General features: G+C 36.8%; 1 protein-coding gene across 4 annotated transcripts in view; it reads left to right on the plus strand.

Annotated features, from left to right (window-relative positions):
* Positions 1–12,349: 12,349 nt before the first annotated feature.
* The window catches only part of USP25 (ubiquitin specific peptidase 25), a 138,594-nt gene continuing 131,116 nt past the window's right edge, over positions 12,350–19,827 (plus strand). For 3 of the 4 annotated variants that reach the window (XM_060150760.1, XM_060150763.1, XM_060150762.1), the window contains exon 1: positions 12,352–12,783. In XM_060150760.1, coding sequence (XP_060006743.1) covers positions 12,739–12,783 — 45 coding nt within the window. In that variant the 5' untranslated portion in view covers positions 12,352–12,738. Of the gene's footprint in view, positions 12,784–19,827 lie in introns of all 4 variants that reach the window. The other variant, XM_060150761.1, reaches the window with a different exon arrangement.

Consider the following 19,827-nt stretch of genomic DNA (forward strand, 5'->3'; position numbering starts at 1 on the left):
GATTTTTTCCTAAGAATAATTCCATAATTTCATATATCCCCAACTGCTGTGTCTGCTTATTAAGAAAATAAACTTATAAAAATAAACATTTTCAGAAAGTTTGCAATATATATATTTGCATATATGTGTGTGTATATATATGTGTATATGTATATATATATAAGTATATATGTGTGTGTCATATATATATATACACATATATGACATGATACTTAGCAGGTAGTGATTGTCTTCTAGAATTGTTATTAGATACCTGGAAAAATTGAAAAAGCAATAAGAAAGATTTACAAATTAATTTTCATTCTAAAAAGTAAGGCATACATTTGTGTTTGAATGTGTGTCAATAAGATGGGCTGCCTGACAGCACAAGAATATTGTGAAAAACTATCACTATGTTTTAAAAATGAGAAGTCAGAGTTAGGGCAAGAAATTAATGCAGACCAGACCACTTATACCTTGGAATTAGCATAGACTTGAATTAAAACTGAGATTGTTAAGAGTTCTTTTCTAATTGCACTGTAATAGAAAAAATCTATTTCTAGCCCTGTAATTTATTCGTATTTATTCTATGACTCACATTTATGATTAAATATGGACACTGCCTGGATATTCATCTAGATATAAAGGAAAGAAAAAAAGCTGTTTATCACCTTAAGGATAGAATTAGTAAAAAAAAACACATTAAGGTGTGAAAAATGAGCAACTATTAGTATGATATTTTATCCAAAATATGAAAGACAACTACTTAACCTTCTAAATTCAATAAATCCTGTTATATAGGCAGAATATACTCTTTTCAAATGCCAACTTTATGTTCAGAAAAAAACAAATACCAAAAAAAAAAAACCCCACCAAAATCTGAAGAATCTTTTTATCTCCAAAAAAGAGAAGACAATAATTCCCAACTGTGTACATATTACTTGCATTCCTCAACAGCTTAGTCCAAGAATAAGCAAGTATCTTAGGTTTTCATTTAGCTGAATTGAGGAATAAGAATATATAAATTTCCCTAGATTTTTAGTTATTAATAAACAGAATATAAATATAATTTTTGGCTTTGAGGACATCCCTGAGTACAATTTTTTGTCATTAAGTTTTCTTTTTGCCAGTTGTTCCCAAAGAGAATATCAATGTTGAAACTCAGAAGCCAATTCCAATTTGTTTTAGTGCACGTCTAGTATCTGAGAGGTTTTCTATTTAATATTTAAACACATTAATAAATATTTAAACAGCAAGTACTTGTGCTGGGTAAATTCTAACCACAGTAGAATGGAAACTACTTTACTGTTCCCAATTACCTTAAGTTGGTAATTCTCAGATATGAGGCTTTTTGATGTGTGATTGTGTATGTGTGTGAGTGTGTATGTATGTATGTGTAATCACTTTCAGTCTATTCAATGTAAAGTAATTTCCAGATTAATTTTGGGCCAAGTTGAATAAGCAATAAAGCTAGTTGGAAGATTAAAATGACTCTTCTTAAACTTTTTAGTATATGCTTTTGAACAAAATGAAAGTTTTAAGAGGAAACCAAAATTCTTTTCTTTTTTTTCCTCTTATCTATTTACTATTATTATTATCCAATAATAATTATTTAACAAGAGATTTACCCTCTTAGCAATTTTTAATGTGTACAATATTATTAACTATAGGCACTCTGTTGTACAGTAGTTTCTAAGATATATTTTTCTTGCATAACCAAAACTTTGTACCATTTGACTAATACCTTCTCATTTCCCCTGCCCCATCCTTTTGGGGGTTGAGGTTATTTGTTTTCCTTCTGTCTTTGTCCGTGGAAAATATGAGATAATAAAAGTGAGTTATTTTAAGCCTCTGAGTTTGTGGTAATTTATTATGCAGCATAGAAAACTAATATGCAAGCCTATGGAATATTACAGGTAACTCTGGTAGCCTTTTACCATTATAATACGTTTTTACATGTCTATATTCTCCTACACTTCGTGAGAGCTGGACTCCTCTTTGATTCTCTTTGTGTCTCTCTTCACTTAGTGCTTAAACATTCCTTGAATGTTCTTTGAATGAATAAATTAATGGATGAATTCCTTTTTGTTGTACTCTGGTTCTTTTTCAGTTCAATGTTTCTGCTAAGAAACTGCCCTTCCCATCTCCTCGTTTTATTCCTTCCTCTGACTGTTCTCAACTGGAGAAATGGTTATATCCAATAACCAGCCATTTCTGGTTATAATTAGCAAGCATTACCATTGCCAAGTATAGTGAAAGTTTATCCCCTTGGGTTTGGGTGTCCATGTGAGCTATTGAAATTAATGTATTGATATCTTTCTTCATATTCAATCATAAAGACATTTTTCCATTGGCATATCATCAGCTGTCACTTAACAATTATTAGGACATTCTTAAAATGGATTTCCCATAAAAGTTGTCCAATTAGAAATACTACAAGATACAGTTACTCTATACATTCTGTTACTTAGGAAAAACTGTGTCAGTCAGGGTTCATGGTGACAGAAATCAATTCTGCCTTTAAGAAAATAGTGTTGGAAACCTACCTGGCAGTTGACAGGATAAAAAGAAGGATAGAGAATTTGGATTGGAAAAATAGGTCAGAACCAGGAGAAGATGGAAAGTTAGAAGCCAAGCTAAAGTGATGACCTTCATGCTGTCAGTGCAGCGTGTTGCTACACTCTTGGCTTGATGCTGGACATCACTCACGAAACCCTCATCACCACCATCCTCCCACTTGACCCCCACTCCCACCACCAGAAATAATTCTCAATTGTCTCTTTTTTTGCCTCACTAGCTAAAGATTCAGTGGACTGGCGAAGCATCTGATTGGCAGAGCATTCTATGGCTCTGGGAGAGCAAGTATCTGGCATTCTGGTTTCTGTGGCAGTAGGTGGAACCCTACCTCTCACCAAGACACAATGGCCATTTGTCCAGACATGGGGTTTAGATAGTGGGCTGCCTCCACCCAAAAACACAACCCCTGATACATCCAGTACAAAGTGTTGGTGTTTATCTTAAAATAGGCTTAGTTGGATGGAATTGTTGAAAGAAAACAGATAAGAGTTTTCAGAAAGACTTGAAACAAGGACAGAGAAATCTGGAACATTAGAGTAAGATTATTTAATGGCCAAGTGTACAACCACTTTTGGCAATAGTTACATAAAGAAGGAGATAACCCCAAATGGTTCTGGAGAATTCTTGTCTTCCCAGAAATTGCCATTCATATGCACAGCTGTGGATAATTCCATTTAAGTGAATGAGGATTCTGCAACGTTCAAAAAATGTGATTGCCATACTGAAGAGTGTTTTTTTTCACCCAGTGTCTCCTACTCACCAGCTAACTGTTATAGAGATTCTGGCTACAGGGTTTCCTGCCCATCTCCTCCAGGTAATTGGTTCAAAACAAATACAATAGGTTCATGATCATTTACTTCAAGTTTCTGTGAACCAAAAGTAAAGTTCAAGTTTTTAGTACCTTTATTCAGTAGGCTGGGACACAAGACCTGTGCTGTCAATTACTTCTACTTCACTCTTTCTCCACCAAGGCCTATATCAAATGCCATGCTCTCTGTGAAACCTTGCTTTATTTTCTTAGACTAAGTTCATTTTTCCTTCCTTTGACTTCCAGTAATTTGTAAATAAATTTGCTTATTAACATCTCTTATTTTGTTGTTTATATTCTTGATTCTCCTACCAGATTGTGAACTGTGTCAGAGTAAATACCATCTTCTTTAGGAAGAGTTAGGTGCTCCTTATTCCTGGTTTCCTCATTACCTGGTACACTATGACATTGTTTCTGTAGCTGACTCCCCAGCAGACTGTAGGCTTTTGGGGGTTGAGGTTATTTGTTTTCCTTCCGTCTTTGTCCATGGTACTGAAATTCAAGAGTCAATAGGGTGGGATTATTGGTTTGTCTTAAGTGGACTGGTCATAAACAAGATATAATAAACTTCCATTTATTTGGCAAAATTATCATATTTTTGGAATTCCAGTGAAACTCATGTGTGTGTGTGTGTGTGTGTGTGTTTCTGTTTTTTTGGAAGTTGATCCTAACATGCCATGTGAAAAAGAGTTAGCATTACATCACTTACTCTTTGAAGATAGAAAAAAATAAAATTGAGGATTGAGTATAAGCCCTTAATATAAGAAAGCATATCTTCTTCATCTGTTATTGCTCTCCTGACAAAGATCTGCATAAGTGAGTGGTAAGTCAATACCACAATGTACCTTTTTGGATTCATTTTAAATAATGTTGGCAAATGAGGCAGTGTTGCAAAATATATTATCTTCTTAAATCAGCATACATCAGAGCTAATACACTGGACTAAGAGTCAGATCTGATTTCTTTATTTTTTTATTTAATAAATATTTGCTGAGGTATTATGCTAGGTACAAGGTTTGACATGACCATACACTTGCTGTGTACTGTTGGCAAGTCACTCAACCGCCCTGAGACTAGGCTTCCATATTTGTAGAATGGATATAGAGTATGTCCTGCCTTGTCTCATAGCATAGTTAGTGAGGGTCAAATGAGACACCATATATTCAAGTGATTAATATATGATAAAGCACTTAAATATAAAGTTATAATACTTATTATGTTCTGTTATTTATAACGTGTATAATATAGCTACAAATTATACTAGCTAGTGCAATAAAACTATATTTATTAAATAGCACTATAGCTAGCTCTCAAAACCAATTCCTAATTTCCATAATTTCATACTACCACAATATTATAATAACTTATAACAGTATCATACCTTTGAATTGTCCTCTACCATTTTCAGAGTACTTTGAAGTAAGTCTTCTTTGATTGTTTCAACAACAGAGAAAGTAAAGTCACCTACTCTGCTTTATTTTTTCATTCACATATTTCTAGGCATCTACTTTTCTACATGATAATTTCTAAATCTAGAGCTAAACTGACTTTTGAATGGTACTTAAGTAAGCAAGAAATTTTGGTTCAATTTATTTCTACCTCAGTTTCTCAAAGGATCACCATAGTGATACATGATACCTCAGAGACATAAAGAATTGTCAGATCAGTTTTATTTCTAGTTCTTGCAAAATGCCTGATGACAATGGAAGTCTACAGTAGTGGGTTTCAACATTTTTTAAATGGACTGCATTTTTTCTAGGACTGCTTTACACACTGAAAAATTAGTGAGGACCCCAATGAGATTTTAAGTCTGTAGGCTGTATACCCTTCATATTGGAAATTACAGCTGAGAAATTTCAAAAATACTTATTCATTATTTCATTTAAAAACAAGAAATGCATTACATTTTGATATAAACATTACTTTTATGAAAAGTGACCACCTTTTCCAAAACATAAAAGATGAGCGAGAAGGATGATATTGTTTTACATTTTTGGAAATCTCTGATATCTGGTTTAACAGAAGACAACAGAAATCTCTAATTTGCTTCTACATTCTATCTGTTACCACATATTGCTTGTGTTGAAGAATAAGAGGAAAATCTGGTCTTACACAGATATATAGTTGGAAAAAGGAGCATCTTGCAGACCCCCTGAAAGGGTTTTGAGGACCTCCAGGATCCATTAACCACACCTGAAAAATGGCTGGTCTACAGTGTAGAGGGTTTAAATGCCAAAGCTTTGAAGTCAGACAGACCTTCTACCTGAATTCAATCCAGTTTAATATGTTTTGGTTGTGTGTCCTTGGATAATTTACTTAAATGATAAGACACAACTTCTTCCTCTGTGAAAAGAGTGTAATAATTCCAACTTCATGAGGTTGTGGTAAAGATTAAATTGCTCGGATTGTGAAGTGCTTAGCATAGGTCCTGGCCCACAGTAAGTGTATGGAAAACAGTAGCTGGCTCTAATGTATCATAGGCTGTTTCTCGTACCCTGCGCAAAATAGAAGGCCTAGAATAGTCAACTTAACTCATCTGACAGTAAGGACAGTCTTAGATAGAAGGTTCTGAAATTGAAACCAATAGGATCTAATTTTAAAATATGCTATCCTATTTTCACTTATACAAGATTAATTCTCAGTTAATATTGCCACACAATTGCAGGTGTTTATGATAGCCCAAACTAAAGCTATGGTAGATTTGAACAGAACCATTTAACTAACCTTCACATAAAAAAATTCCATGCATTGTTGTTAATGCAAAACAGACCAAACTGCTAGACTGAGAAAATAGTAGATTATTCTATATACATCTCATTTTATAAGATGGTAGTAGGTATTCTAAATATACTAAAAACAGTTTCTGAAAGCCTAGAAAGTAAGAAAGGGGATTTTTAAAATTTGGTTTTATCCATTTACTTATTTTTAAAATTTATTTATTTTATTTTTGGCTGCTTTGGGTCTTCGTCATTGCACACGGGTTTTCTCTAGTTGCAGTGAGCGGGAGCTACTCTTCGTTGCGGTGCACGGGCTTCACATTGCAGTGGCTTCTCTTGTTGCGGAGCACCACTCTAGGCGCATGGGCTTCGGTAGTTGTTGCACACAGGCTCAGTAGTTGTGGCTCATGGGCTCTAGAGTGCAGGCTCAGTAGTTGTGGTGCACGGGCTTAGTTGCTCCACAGCATGTGGGATCTTCCCGGACCAGGGCTCAAACCCATGTCCCCTGCACTGGCAGGTGGATTCTTAACCACTACGCCATGAGGGAAGCCCTAAATTTGGTTTTATTTTTGTTTATAAATTCATTTTAATTACACTTATTGAGCACCTATTTAGCATAAACATTGTGCAGAATCCAAAAATGAGTAGCACTTCTGCCTAATCTTTAAGGTTTTTTTCCTTTTGTTCTGTTTCTACTTGCTAATAGCTTTGTTTGTCCCAAAATAAATTTCTGACTTGCCATATCTCTAGTATGTATTTTTAAAAATTAAAGACATTTATATCTGAACTTTGTGTCCTTTTTACTATCCAAGAGAGAACACAGATGATCAAGGGTCTGAAATTAGTGGTAAAGTAGTTGCCCAGGAATAACTAAATTAATTCTTTTGTACATTATATGATATATGAAACTATTATAGAAATGTCAGTAGAACAGTCCCTTCTTAGACTGTCAGATTTTGTAAACTGATCTCACTTAACTCTGCTACTTGTATTGTTTTCCTAGACTCAGAATATTCAAACCCAGCTGAATAATTCTTCTTGGTGTTCATCTAATGGTTTTAACTTCTCAATTTATAGATCATGTGGAATCCCTAATAATAATCATAGCAAGAAGCTGCTCACATTTATTATGTATTTACTTTGTGCCTCATGGTGTTCTAAATACTTTACATGTACTTAATCATGTAATCATCAAAATAACCCTATATTATTATTCTCATTTTATAGATTACTGAGACCCAGAGAACATATGACAGTAAAGGTCATGTCAGAAAAACACAGTACTCTCTGAATATTTAAATCAAGGGATAATTCAAAGGATTGGTTACACAGGTAAGGGAGGAGTACACCAAAGAGGGACAGTGAGTTAAATCAGAGTTTAGCAACAGCAAGAAATTATTATGACTCTTAATTTGGAGAGATGATGGGAGGAGGCAAGGTTTCCAGAGCTCAGGGACTTGCTTCACCAGGAGAACCTTGAACCAGGGTAGGTCAATCTGGTGAAAAGTGGAACCACCGAAGAGACATAGCTCAAAGAGATGCCCCCAAGGGGAGAGGGAGAAGGAGAAAGCAGAATGGCCTGGCTTCTCCCTTTCTCTCACATTCTAATACCCCACCTATCCCTTTCATTGGCCAATCCATTCTGAAGCCAGCTGAGCTGAGAGCATGGGATATGCATGGGTAGTTCTTTCTGTGATTCAGAGCAGAGCAATAGAAGTGCAAGGAATGTTCCTGATAGCAAATAGGCAAGGAATATGCAGAAGGCTTTAGGAAGTTGGCCAAGATAAACGAGCTATCAGTCTTTCAGTGGCTCTTTGGGATTTGGACATACGTAGTAATCATGTGCCCTGAATAAGGGAGATAGAGTTTTCGAAAAGTGACATTAGTCACTTTCTGATGTGTTTTTTTCTGCCCATATATGTCATAGGATAATTTCAGGGAAATGTTTGCCTACCACTATAGCAGGGGAAGAGAGGTAAGAAATGAGAAAGGGTCTGGGATTCTAAACCATTTTCAGTGTCAGAGTATGCCTTTGAGCATGTTCAAGGTAAGAAGAACAAGTGATTCATGCAAGAAATCTCCACTTTATTGTACTGTCTCTCAGTTGATGAAGTATAGCTTTTTCTCCACATAGACCTTGCTTTCAAAGTAGACCTTGCAAAGATATAGTTCACATTCAACTAGAATCTGTTTTCAGTTTTTCAAAACTATTCTAATTGGAAGCGTCAATATTGTCAGAAAATGTGGAGATACTATCTTTTAATGTGTTAATGCATCCCTTGACAATCTAAGAGGTTATGGGATGGGGCAGGAAAACAGGAAATTTGACGTCACATAGGCATGAAGTATAGGATTATAAGTAAAGTAGGCTAAATATAACTGCTATGAGCTGAATTTTGTTCCCTTAAAGTTCATAGTTTGTCCCAACCCCTAGTACCTCAGAATATAACCATATTTGGAGATAAGATCTTTAAGGAGGGATTAAGTTAAAACGAGGCTGTTAGAGTGGGGCCCTAATCCAATATGATTGGTCCTTATAAAAAGAGAAAGAGACACCGGGGGAGTGTCTATACAGAGGGTCAACCAAATATGCAGAGGCAGCATCTGCAAGCCCAGGAAAGAGGCAGCAGGAGAAACCAACCCTGCTGGTACCTTGATCTTTGACTTCCAGCCTCCAGAACTGTGAGAAAATAAATTTCTGTTGTTTAAGCCACTCAGTCCATGGTATTTTGTCATGGCTGCCCTAGCAAACTAATATGCTGACCAAAGAAGCAACATCTGGAGACTCTCAGTGTGGGAGGCATTACTGATGGCTAGAGATCCTAATAGTGATATATTTATAAAACAATATGGCTGCCAGGACCACAAAGCTGTCAGATTGGAATGAGAAGTTAGAGTTAGACACACACTGTAAAAGTGTAAATAAACTTGTTTTTCTCTCCTTCATGGCTGCCCATTTAATTCAATATGCATTTTATTGTGCATGTATTAGTCAGGAAGTACTCTTACAGGTTCCAATCTCTGAACACTCTATTGCTGAGTGGTGCTATTGTGACATCATAGAAACCTCCTCTTTGAATGATTGCTTATGGTTCCCTTATTGGTGGAAACAAAATTGTCCCAGAATGTCAATACACCTTAAGAAGAAAAATAATTCCAATCCTCTTCAAAGTAGATTTAAAAAACACTCTTCTGTTGTGGCAATTGTTCAAATCTACCCTGTGAACTGAATGTTTCTCACTTGTTCATATCTTACAGATGTGCTTTGGCAACATATTAGACTTCGGGTGTCCAGAAACAGATTTTCAAACCCTTTCTAAATGAAAAGAAATAAAGAGTCAGGATAGAATAATACCACCCTTTCTAAATGAAAAGAAATAAAGAGTCAGGATAGAATAATACCAATGTCCTTGGTTCATATATAAGATATAATATTAAATATTGTTAGAAACATCATTTTGATCCACAATAGAAAAACAGAATTTATGTTAAAATCTAAACATTTAAACAACCTAAATATCCATCGACAGATGAATGGATAAAGAAAATGTGGTACATATATACAATGGAGTACTATTCAGCCATAAGAAAGAATGAAATAATGCCATTTGCAGCAACATGGATGCAACTAGAGATTATCATACTAAGTGAAGTAAGTCAGAAAGAGAAAGACAAATACCATATGATATCACTTATATGTGGAATCTAAAATATGGCACAAATGAACCTATCTATGAAACAGAAACAGACAGACATAGAGAACAGACTTGTGGTTACCAAGGGGGAGCAGGGATGGGGGAGGGATGGATTGGGAGTTTGGGGTTAGTAGATGCAAACGATTACATATAGAATGACTAAGCAACAAGGTCCTACTGTATAGCACAGGGAACTATATTCAATATCCTGGGATAAGCCGTAACAGAAAAGAGTTTAAAAAAGAATGTATATATGTGCATAACTGAGTCACTTTGCTGTACAGCAGAAAGTAACACAACATTGTAAATCAACTATACTTCAATAAAAATAAATTTAAAAAACTAAACATTAACTTTTATATGAAATTTATCACCTTACTTGCTTACCTAAGTGTCAACAATCCAGAGCAATGCAATAATTTAGGAATTATTAAATAATATAATGGGGATATATAATTCCAGCAACCATCCATATTAAGGCTGATGCATGAACAGCAAAACTGATACTGGGGCACATTTTAAAAATGATTTAGGATATCTGGCAATGCGTCTGATGTGCAAATTTATCTCAAATTCTCACATTTTTATCCTCTATTCATTCCGATTGTATGCTTTCTGGAAAAAAAAATACCTATAAGGAAACATGAAATTTACTTCTTAAAGTTCTACAAAACCACAATTAAGATTTAAAGAAAATTAAATAGGAAACCATCAAAAGTGATTAGGGACAAACTACCCTATAAAGAGTTTTATTTGGTAATAGTATAGTAAGCACTGGTAAGATAACTTTTTGTGGAACTAAAATCTAACTCAGGGGTGGGATAGGGAGGGTGGGAGGGAGGGAGATGCAAGAGGGAAGAAATATGGGGTTATATGTATATGTATAGCTGATTCACTTTGTTATAAAGCAGAAACTAACACACCATTGTAAAGCAATTATACTCCAATAAAGATGTTTAAAAAACTAAAAATTAAAATCTAACTCAGAGGAACATTTATTGCCAAATTCTAGAAACTAAACTAGTATCTAGCAATATCCTTATAAAACCACAGTACCAGATTTTTATGTTAAATTTAACTTTCTTAAATTCAAATGTCATGAACTGGATAAATTTAAAAAAAAATCTGTAACACAGACAAACTTGGAGTTGATATGTGGAAAGAATTTTCATCTATAAATGAGGAAAAATGGGCTGTAGTAAGCTTTTGTTGACAAGTCACCCTCTTTGGGTCTCAGTGTTATAAAAAATGTGTGCATTCTATCAGAACTGTTGCATTATTCCTTAAAATTCTGGGTTTCCAACCACTTCACAACCTTTCAAATTCTTCTGTTAAAGATGTAAAATAAAATTTGTAATCTGTCAAAATCAAATGAGCAAATAAACATGAAGACTCAAGAGAAAGACCTCAAAAGCGATTGAAGACATCTAAGGGTGCAGAGCAAAGACAGCTTGTAAAGTGCACAGATTGATTACAAAACCTTAGGAGTTACTGTAATCCATGATTATTAAATAAAACCTGATATTTCAATGATCACATACCAAACTTGCTTTTCTTGCCATCAGATTAAAAACTGTATCCAGATTTGCATATGTGTGCATTGTATTTGTGACAATATGCACTGATTATTCCCCCTCTCCCGCCACACCATCACCCTCACGTCCCTATCTGCTTCCTATCCCCAGATTAGCTCCTGAAACTTAAGATATTTTTGAGGCTACAGATTGCTTTCTCAATATTAGGTTTTCCTTACAATGCCACAAATAGTCAAGTATTCCAAGCAGGGTGGTTAACAGATAATTGTTTGGCAACTGGGATATTAGGTGATGTATACCATCTAAGCAGTGATACTTTTGTAATATTGTCTGTTGTATAGACCGTATTTCATTTATATCAAACCTTTGGAAAATATACCTTATTTCTCCAGAGCCTAGCAGTGACTGGCACATGTTTGAATGAAAGAAGTAGACAGAGAATATCAATATTCATTTACGTAATGATTAGTTAAGGATTAAAGTACATTCCAGCATAAGGGCTTCTGACAGCCTTTTGCTTAAACCACACTTGACTTTTCCCTTCGGGCGAGTATACTGCTTGTGAAATTCCTAGAAAGGCCAGAGACATAGAAAGGAGCTGGGATTCGGGACCCAAAGCGGTTTTGGGACGTTATGCGGCCTGGAGAGAAATGTTTTGTCTTGGAGGAGTTCGGAAAGCCAGCGATCTAACAAATTCTGGGCACAGAGAGAAACGCTGCCCTCCCACCTCGGCTTGGAGCATCGCGGAGCCAAGGGCAGGCGTCGCGCAACCTGCCGCAGGGGCGGCTCCGAGGCTCGGCCCACGTGGCGCTCCCTCGCTCCACCCCCGGGAGCGCGGGTACGGGGGGTGGGGCTCCGGGGCGGCTCCGCCCCGCCCCACCGCCCCGCGGGTCATAATGTAGGGTTAGGGCGGCCGGAGGGCGGGGCTCGGCGCGGGAGGAGCCGCCGGGCGGGGGCGGTGACGACTGTTGGGGGAGGGGAGGGGAGGGGAGGAGGAGTCGCGGCGGGAGGAGGAGGACAGCGCCATTCCGGCCGCTCCCTCTGTCCCTTCTCCCTTCCCCGCAGTGGCCCGCGAGCCGCCAGCGAAGGAGCGCGTGAGTGACGCGTCCGGACTTGCTCGCGCCCTCCCGCGCCGAGTGTCCGCCGCCCCGCTCATGGCCCGGGCCGCGGCCGACGAGCCGTGCTGAGGCGGGCCGCGCGGAGTCGTGGGGCCGCCGCCGTGGCCCTTGCTGTCTGCGCCTCGCCGCCAGCCTGCGGTGCCCGCGCACGCCGGCCGCCATCGCCTTCGCGCCTGGCTGGCGGGGGCGCTGTCCTCCCCGGCCGTCCGCGCCGCTCCCTGGAGCTCGGCGGAGCGTGGCAGTCAGGGCCGGCGGAGGCTCGAGGAGCCGGACGCCGCCGCCGGTGTCGCCGCCGGCGCTGCGGGGGCCATGACCGTGGAGCAGAACGTGCTGCAGCAGAGCGCGGCGCAGAAGGTGAGGCGAAGCCGCGAGCCGGTGCGGCCCGGCCCCGCTCCTCCTTCTGACATGCCGCCTTCACCCGCCTCGCCCGGGACCTCCCCGGCCTCCCCCGCTGCCGCCCGGGCCTCCGCTGCCCTGGGCTTCCCCCTTGCTGCCCCCCGCCCCTACCCGCTTTGGGGGCGTCGCGCCCAGTTCCGGGCTGCGTGTGGAAAGCGGGGTGTAGTTAGCGTGTTTCAGTCCACTTCCTTCTTGCCGATTGTTTTCCTGTAACAGACGGTGCCGGGTATTTGGTTGAGCGCGACCTCACATTCCTACACTCCTCTATATGGCTTCTTAATTAAACTTTATCTTCCTCCTCTTTTTTAAAAAAGGAATAGCCAGTTGTCATCCCTTCTGAACCCAGTTTTTATTTCCAAGGTAGAAACGTTCCAGGCCTGCTATTTTGCAAAAGGGTCTCCACCAGAATTGCATAGTCGGCCTGGCGGGACAGGTACATTAACCAGGTAGACTCGGTGTAAAAGTAGAGGATTTGGTTGGTTCCTTTTCCTTTCTTCCTCCCTCCCTCCCTTCCCTCCCTTCCTTCCCTTCGTTCCTTTCCTTCCTTCCGTTTCTTTTTCTTTTCTTTTTTTTCTTTTTTGAATATAGAAACTGTCCCTTAAGGAAACCTTTCTGGCCGTGTTTATTCCAGGAATCCTTTGTCCCCTAAGTTTGACCTTGTTCCATCGTTCACCCTTTACTCTTGCCTTAGTCACACATTCGAATGGTCACTCACTTAAGAAAAAAATCTGCGTGAAGTTTCAGATCTTTTACGTTAAGTAATGAGAGATGCTACTTTTTTTCTAGATTTTGCTTTCAGAATCTCAAGTGCACTATCACGGCTTGCACCATATCCTGAAAAGTAGTTGGCTATGACTTAATTTTTTTTTTGGGGGGGGTGATCATTGATGTGAAAAGCATTTTGGGCAAAAGGAAAACATTGCTTTACTCGTCTTGGAATTATGGGGGTAACCAGCGTTTACAGAGAGCAGCTACCAAAAGTATATTTGATTTTTCTGGGAGAGTAGTGAATGCCCCACCCTGTTGTAGTTTTGGCATTGTTATATCCTACCTGTGCTTGATTTTAGAATAAGGGCTGCTGTCCTGCTGACTATGTGTATACACGCAGCTTGCTAAGTTTTTGCTTTGAGATTATTTTTAGAATTTTATTATAGTACTTGAGGTAATTGAAGATGCTCAAGAATTTTGGAAAGCAAGGATAGTGCATTGTTAGTTTAGGCGCTTTGGGAAACTTGTCTTTGGAACTCTTGTGTGCTGTACTGGTTAATTTAGAAGACTATTGCAGACTGCAGTTTATTTACAGTGAAATAATTCTAGATTTAATAATGGGAGTTTAGAACAGTTTATCTCCTAATCCCCTCCATTCTGTTTGGAATACCTTAAACTTTAGTTTTTGATGTTGAGTATGACAAAGTCTTAACACTTAGAGGAGGATCTTGTGGTCATATGTATACTAAGGAATATTTAATAGGTTTGGTGTCGCTTCTGTTTATAGTTCTGTCCAAAGTTGAATATTAAAGGCCATGTGTTTCAAAGTGGGAAATATAACTCATATTTTTCACATCTCTTAAATTTGAACATTGGCAAGAAATTTGTGAGTTTTTTAAATTGATTTTGGACTAAAGTACTTCTGTAGCATAAAATTAGGTAATGCAGATCTGCCCAATTCAGAGGTTTATGCATAAAATTGTGAATCAAGAATCAAATTACTGAAAGTGGTCCTGGCCACCAAGTCCAGTTTCCTAGTTTACTGAGTCCCCTCCTTAAACAAAGGGAGTAGTTGTTAGTCTAAAATATTACCATTATGATGCTGTTTTTAGTGTGTGTCTGTCAGATCATTGATACTGTGGACATTTTTTTAGAGCAATACAATTGCATTTATTGTTATACTTCCATCATGGTGTTTATGTATTATTTTTAAAAGAAACATGTAATGTGTTTGCTTTCTATATCAATATACTATTACTTTGTTACTCAGAACTATTTAAAAATATTCGTATAGGTTCAAATACCTTAAACCATCCACTTAAAATGAATTGACAATTTTAAATCCACCGTGCTAGTAACTAGGAAGTAGACTTCAAGCTAGTAACTAGGAAATGAACTACTTTAGAAGAAACAAAAGTGAAACTCTTTGCTTTTAAATTAGAAACTTTATGAATTATTAGTAAAACGAGAATTGCTTAGTGCATATTGCATAACCAAAATCTTAGCCTGTTTTCTGCTGTCCTTTAAAAAATTGTGTGTTGTATGCTCATGTATAATATTAGCTTTATATAAAGAGCCATATTTTGGTAGTTGGAACAGTTTTCTATTTTTCAAGATTTTTTTTTTCTTCCAGAAGGATGTATGATTAAAAAAAAAAGCACAACACTCATATGTCTTTTGTCACCTACAGAGTAGCTTGTCACAGGGTAACATAAGGCAAGGGCTGTCTTTTCCTCTGATGTGTTCTTTGCTTGATTGCTCAAGTTTAGCCATGGCAGGGAGTTATGAGATTAATTGTAACTGCAGAGAGCTGTTTTTTTGAGGTTTAAGATGATACAGGTGAAGTGGAGTTGGCAGCAGATTAGCTACAGTTAAAATCTGTCATAATTTTGTTCTTGAACATGTGTATTCAGCCTTTGTGCTTGATATTTACCGAAGTGTAGGATCCTTGCATCTCAGAAATTTGATTCATAGATTCAGGTCCCAAATAAGGATTTAAAAAAAAAATACATCTTTATTGGAGTATAATTGCTTCACAATGCTGTGTTAGTTTCTGTTGTAGAACAAAGTGGATCAGCCGTATGCATACATATATCCCCATATCCTCTCTTGAGCCTCCCTCCCACCCTCCCTATCCCACCCCTCTAGGTGGTCGCAAAGCACCAAGCTGATCTTCCTGTGCTATGCTGCTGAGTAGCATTGACATATATACACTACCAAATAAGGATTCTTTAGGCAGCAATATAGTAGCCTTCCTCTCAGGGACCAAATTAATTTGTAGAGTTAAGTGAGCTGGATACTATTTTCATTAAATGTATCCTCCTGAGTTAAATAAAACATAAGGTTCATAAGGGAAGGTATTTTGCCTATTTCATTTCACCCTAGGGCTTAGAACAGCTCCGTGCACTTAGTAGGTTTCAGTAAATATTTGATGAATGAGTGAGTGTTTTCTAAAAGGAATGCAAGCGCAGGGGTTATTTTAGTTCCCTAACTGAATCTCACGATTTAACATTATTGAGAAACGATGAAAGCTCGAAACTGTGGACAACTGTTAGAATAAAGGCGGTGTAGTGAAAAGACTAGGATGTGGGTTGATCTAAATCACCTTTCTATGACCTTGGGCAAGTCATTAAATGCCTCTGAATCTTCTTTTAAAGCCTTAAAGTTAGTATGATTAGACGTGAGCAACTTTTTAAGATCTGAGTGTTTAGTGTAGCAAAGCATACATTTATTCCAGACAGGGAGGATAAAAAAGAAATAGTAGAGGATGGAGGCAGAAGGAATCTTATGGATCAACAGTCAACTTTCACTTAGTTATACTGGGGGTTAGGTGGGAAGAATGTCACAGATTAACCAAATTAAGAGTTAAAACAAAACTTGCAAAACAATACAAGCTGAATTCAGGGTAAATTTCTTAGTTAAAATAATGTGGTATTTTCTAATTTAGGTATTATCTAAAGTTATAAAAATATAATACAACATTTCAAGGGACAGTTAACATTATATAAATCACTCTAAACATTATATAAAATGGATATTCTTTAGTATGAAATAGTTGGTTATCTTGGTATTAGCATAAGACTTGGTTTGCAGAGAGAAAGGGATCCAGCTGCTTATTCCCTTTTTACTCCTTTCTTTTCTCACCTAATTTTGATTTGTTATTCTAACATTGTATCCAGCTGCCTTAATGAATTTTCATTAGTTCTACTATTCTGTTGATATTCTTCAATATTCTTTGTATGCAGGCCATATCATTTGCAAATAATTATCATCTGACCTCCTCTTTGCCAATCTTTACACCTCTTTACTCATAAACTGTTTCATTGTTTTAGCTAAGATTACAGAATACTACTAGGGTTAATACTAGTTTCTGTTATGTATTGTTTCATTGTAATATGAAATGTCCTTACAGTTACACGTTTTTAAAATGCTTTGAAATCAGATTTAGATGTTGACTCTTTATCACATGTCTTTTGTTTTGTTTTGTTTTGCGGTACTCGGGCCTCTCACTGTTGTGGCCTCTCCCGTTGTGGGGCACAGGCTCCGGACGCGCAGGCTCAGCGGCCATGGCTCACGGGCCCAGCCGCTCCGCGGCATGTGGGATCTTCCCGGACCGGGGCACAAACCCGTGTTCCCTGCATCGGCAGGCGGACTCTCAACCACTGCACCACCAGGGAAGCCCTGTACATGAGGTTTTAATGATCATATGAAAAGGATATGTATTTTTTTGAGAGTTATAGAGTTCTATATTTATATATTAAATGAACACTTATAGTGTCATTTGAATATTTCATGTTTTTTTCTTTATGTCTTAAATTCTGAGAGATACTGACGTCTCTACTTTTAATGTAATTTCATCAAATTATCTTTGTATTTCTAATGGATCTAATCCAAACTTGTGTTTTTGCTGGTCTTTTAGTAAGATTTCATCATTTCCATATATAGTGATAACAAATTTAATCCTTTTATTGCCCTCTGACTTTGATTTATTTAAAGAGCCTTTTCTGCTCTTTTAATTCTAAACGAATATATTTAAGCATGTTTTTTCTATAAATAATTAATAGTTTTCTCTCCTTCCCTGTGCCCTCAATAAGATAAGACTGTTTAGCATATTTTTACTCATAGCATTCTTGATTTTGTTGGGATAATATGGAATTCTAATTTTAAATGATGATATTTAAAATTTTTTACAATATACCTTTCATCAAAAATATTACTTAATTGTGTTACATGTTAGTAGCTAATAAGTTTTTAAAAATAGGTGTTTAGGTGTTTAATTTTAACTATGTTTTTCTGTGTAGTTTAATACCGTTTGATTTTTTTTTGGTAGATAAGTTGTTAACCCTCTGTATAAGCTTATAAGATTTCTTCTTTGGTTTTAGAGTGCAGAAATTTCACACACGTGTGTGTGTGTGTGTGTGTGTGTGTGTATTTTTAACCATCCTGGCGAGGATTTTTGATCTGAAAACTTTAGTGTTCTTCTCAGGAAAAAGATATATATTTAAGAATTATTACTTCTACTCTATTCCTTTTTTCTTTCTCCTTCTGAAACTACATTATTTGAATATTAGATACCATTCATCTCTCTACCTTGCTTCAAATTTCATTTTATAATTTCTTTCCCTTTTTGCTCTATGTGCTAGGATAACTTTTAACTTTGTCTACATTATTATTTTTGTAATGCCAATTCTGCATTTACTCCCTCCACAGGTGGTGAGATATTTTTTTGTGGATTTGTTTTAATAATGTATACACTAGTTGGTTCTGAAGTACACAGAATTGAATTAATCATAAACGTTGGATCATGATCAGCTCTCTATGCAAATATGTTTTTATTACTTATAAAATAGCATATTAATCTTTAATGATAAGCACACATTGAATGCACTACTTAAAACACAAGTGAGAACTTTGAAAGGAACCTATATCTAACCGTATAGTCCCCTCATCGCATCCCTCCATTTTCATTTGAGATTGTAATCAGCTTGAATCCTGTTTTCATTTTCCCCTTGAGTTCCTTTTTATTGCCGCTCTGAATTCCTGAAGGTATATGTTTTTAATTTTAGTTGTTTTAACTTTGGAAACTTTTTTCACCTTGATATATAAATGAAATTCATCTATATAGTAGTAAGAATTTTAAAGTTATGTTTGTAACATCTAGATCTTATTCTGTCTGTATTTAATATTTTGTACCTGGTGTGAGGTAGGGATCCAATTTAATTTTTATTTTGTATATGATTTTTTGTTGTTGTTAATCTTACCTTATTGAAAAGTTAATGCTCTCCCCCACTGAACTGACAGACCATCTCTGTCATATATAAAAGCTTTATGGAAAATGCTTTCTTTCACCCTCTGCTGTTTTGTTCCGTCATTTGTTTTGTGAATACCGTCCTGTCTTCGTTGCTTTGGCTTCATAGTAATCTCTAGTACTGAAAAAATAAGTTTGCCCCTCTTCTTCCGAAGTATTATGGTACTTTATCTTCCTTAGAAAGTTTAGAATAATTTTACCAAGTTCTCTGAAAAACCCTGTTTGAGTTTTTTAGTAATTTTATTGAATCTATATACCAATTTGGGATCATTAACATCTTTATGATATTGAGTCTTTCTATCCATGAACAGGGTATACTTCTTTTTATTTAGGTCTTCTTTAATTTTTTTTTTTTTTTTTTAGTTTATAATTTTAACAGTAGAATTCTTACACATTGTTTGTCCTATGTAGTTGATACTTTCTGATAACAATAATATGTGGTGCTTTAAAATGTTTGTTATTTGTTACTGGTGTGTATGAATGCAGCTAGCTTTTGGATAGTGATCTTATATTTAGCCACCTTGCTAAACTTTATTCTAATACTTTCATAGATAATTTTGGAATGTCTACATAAAAGATATCATAAATAAATCATGACAGTTTTATTTATTTGCAATTTCTATGCCTATAATTTCATTTTTTCTTATACTAGGTAAGACATATGATAAATGTTGTTTAGAAGTGATGATAGTGGATGTGTTTGTTTTATTGCTGCTTTTATTTTTTTTTTTTAATTTATTTATTTTTTCGGCTTCACCCCCCAACAAATGAACAAATGGTTTGGTTTATTTTCTTTCTTGTTTTTTACTCTTGTGAACTAAAACATGCCAGTCTACTCTGGGACACTGATAGTATAAGATCACACCCTTAAATGTAATAATTTCTAAGCTAACGTCACCCTAGGAGACCTTTATAAACAGCTATCCAGAGTTTTCTTGCTACACCCTGATCTTGTCATAGTGAAACAGAGCAGGACCCTATGGTCC

This window comes from Lagenorhynchus albirostris, chromosome 5 (assembly GCF_949774975.1).
Source record: "Lagenorhynchus albirostris chromosome 5, mLagAlb1.1, whole genome shotgun sequence".
Taxonomy (NCBI): domain Eukaryota; kingdom Metazoa; phylum Chordata; class Mammalia; order Artiodactyla; family Delphinidae; genus Lagenorhynchus; species Lagenorhynchus albirostris.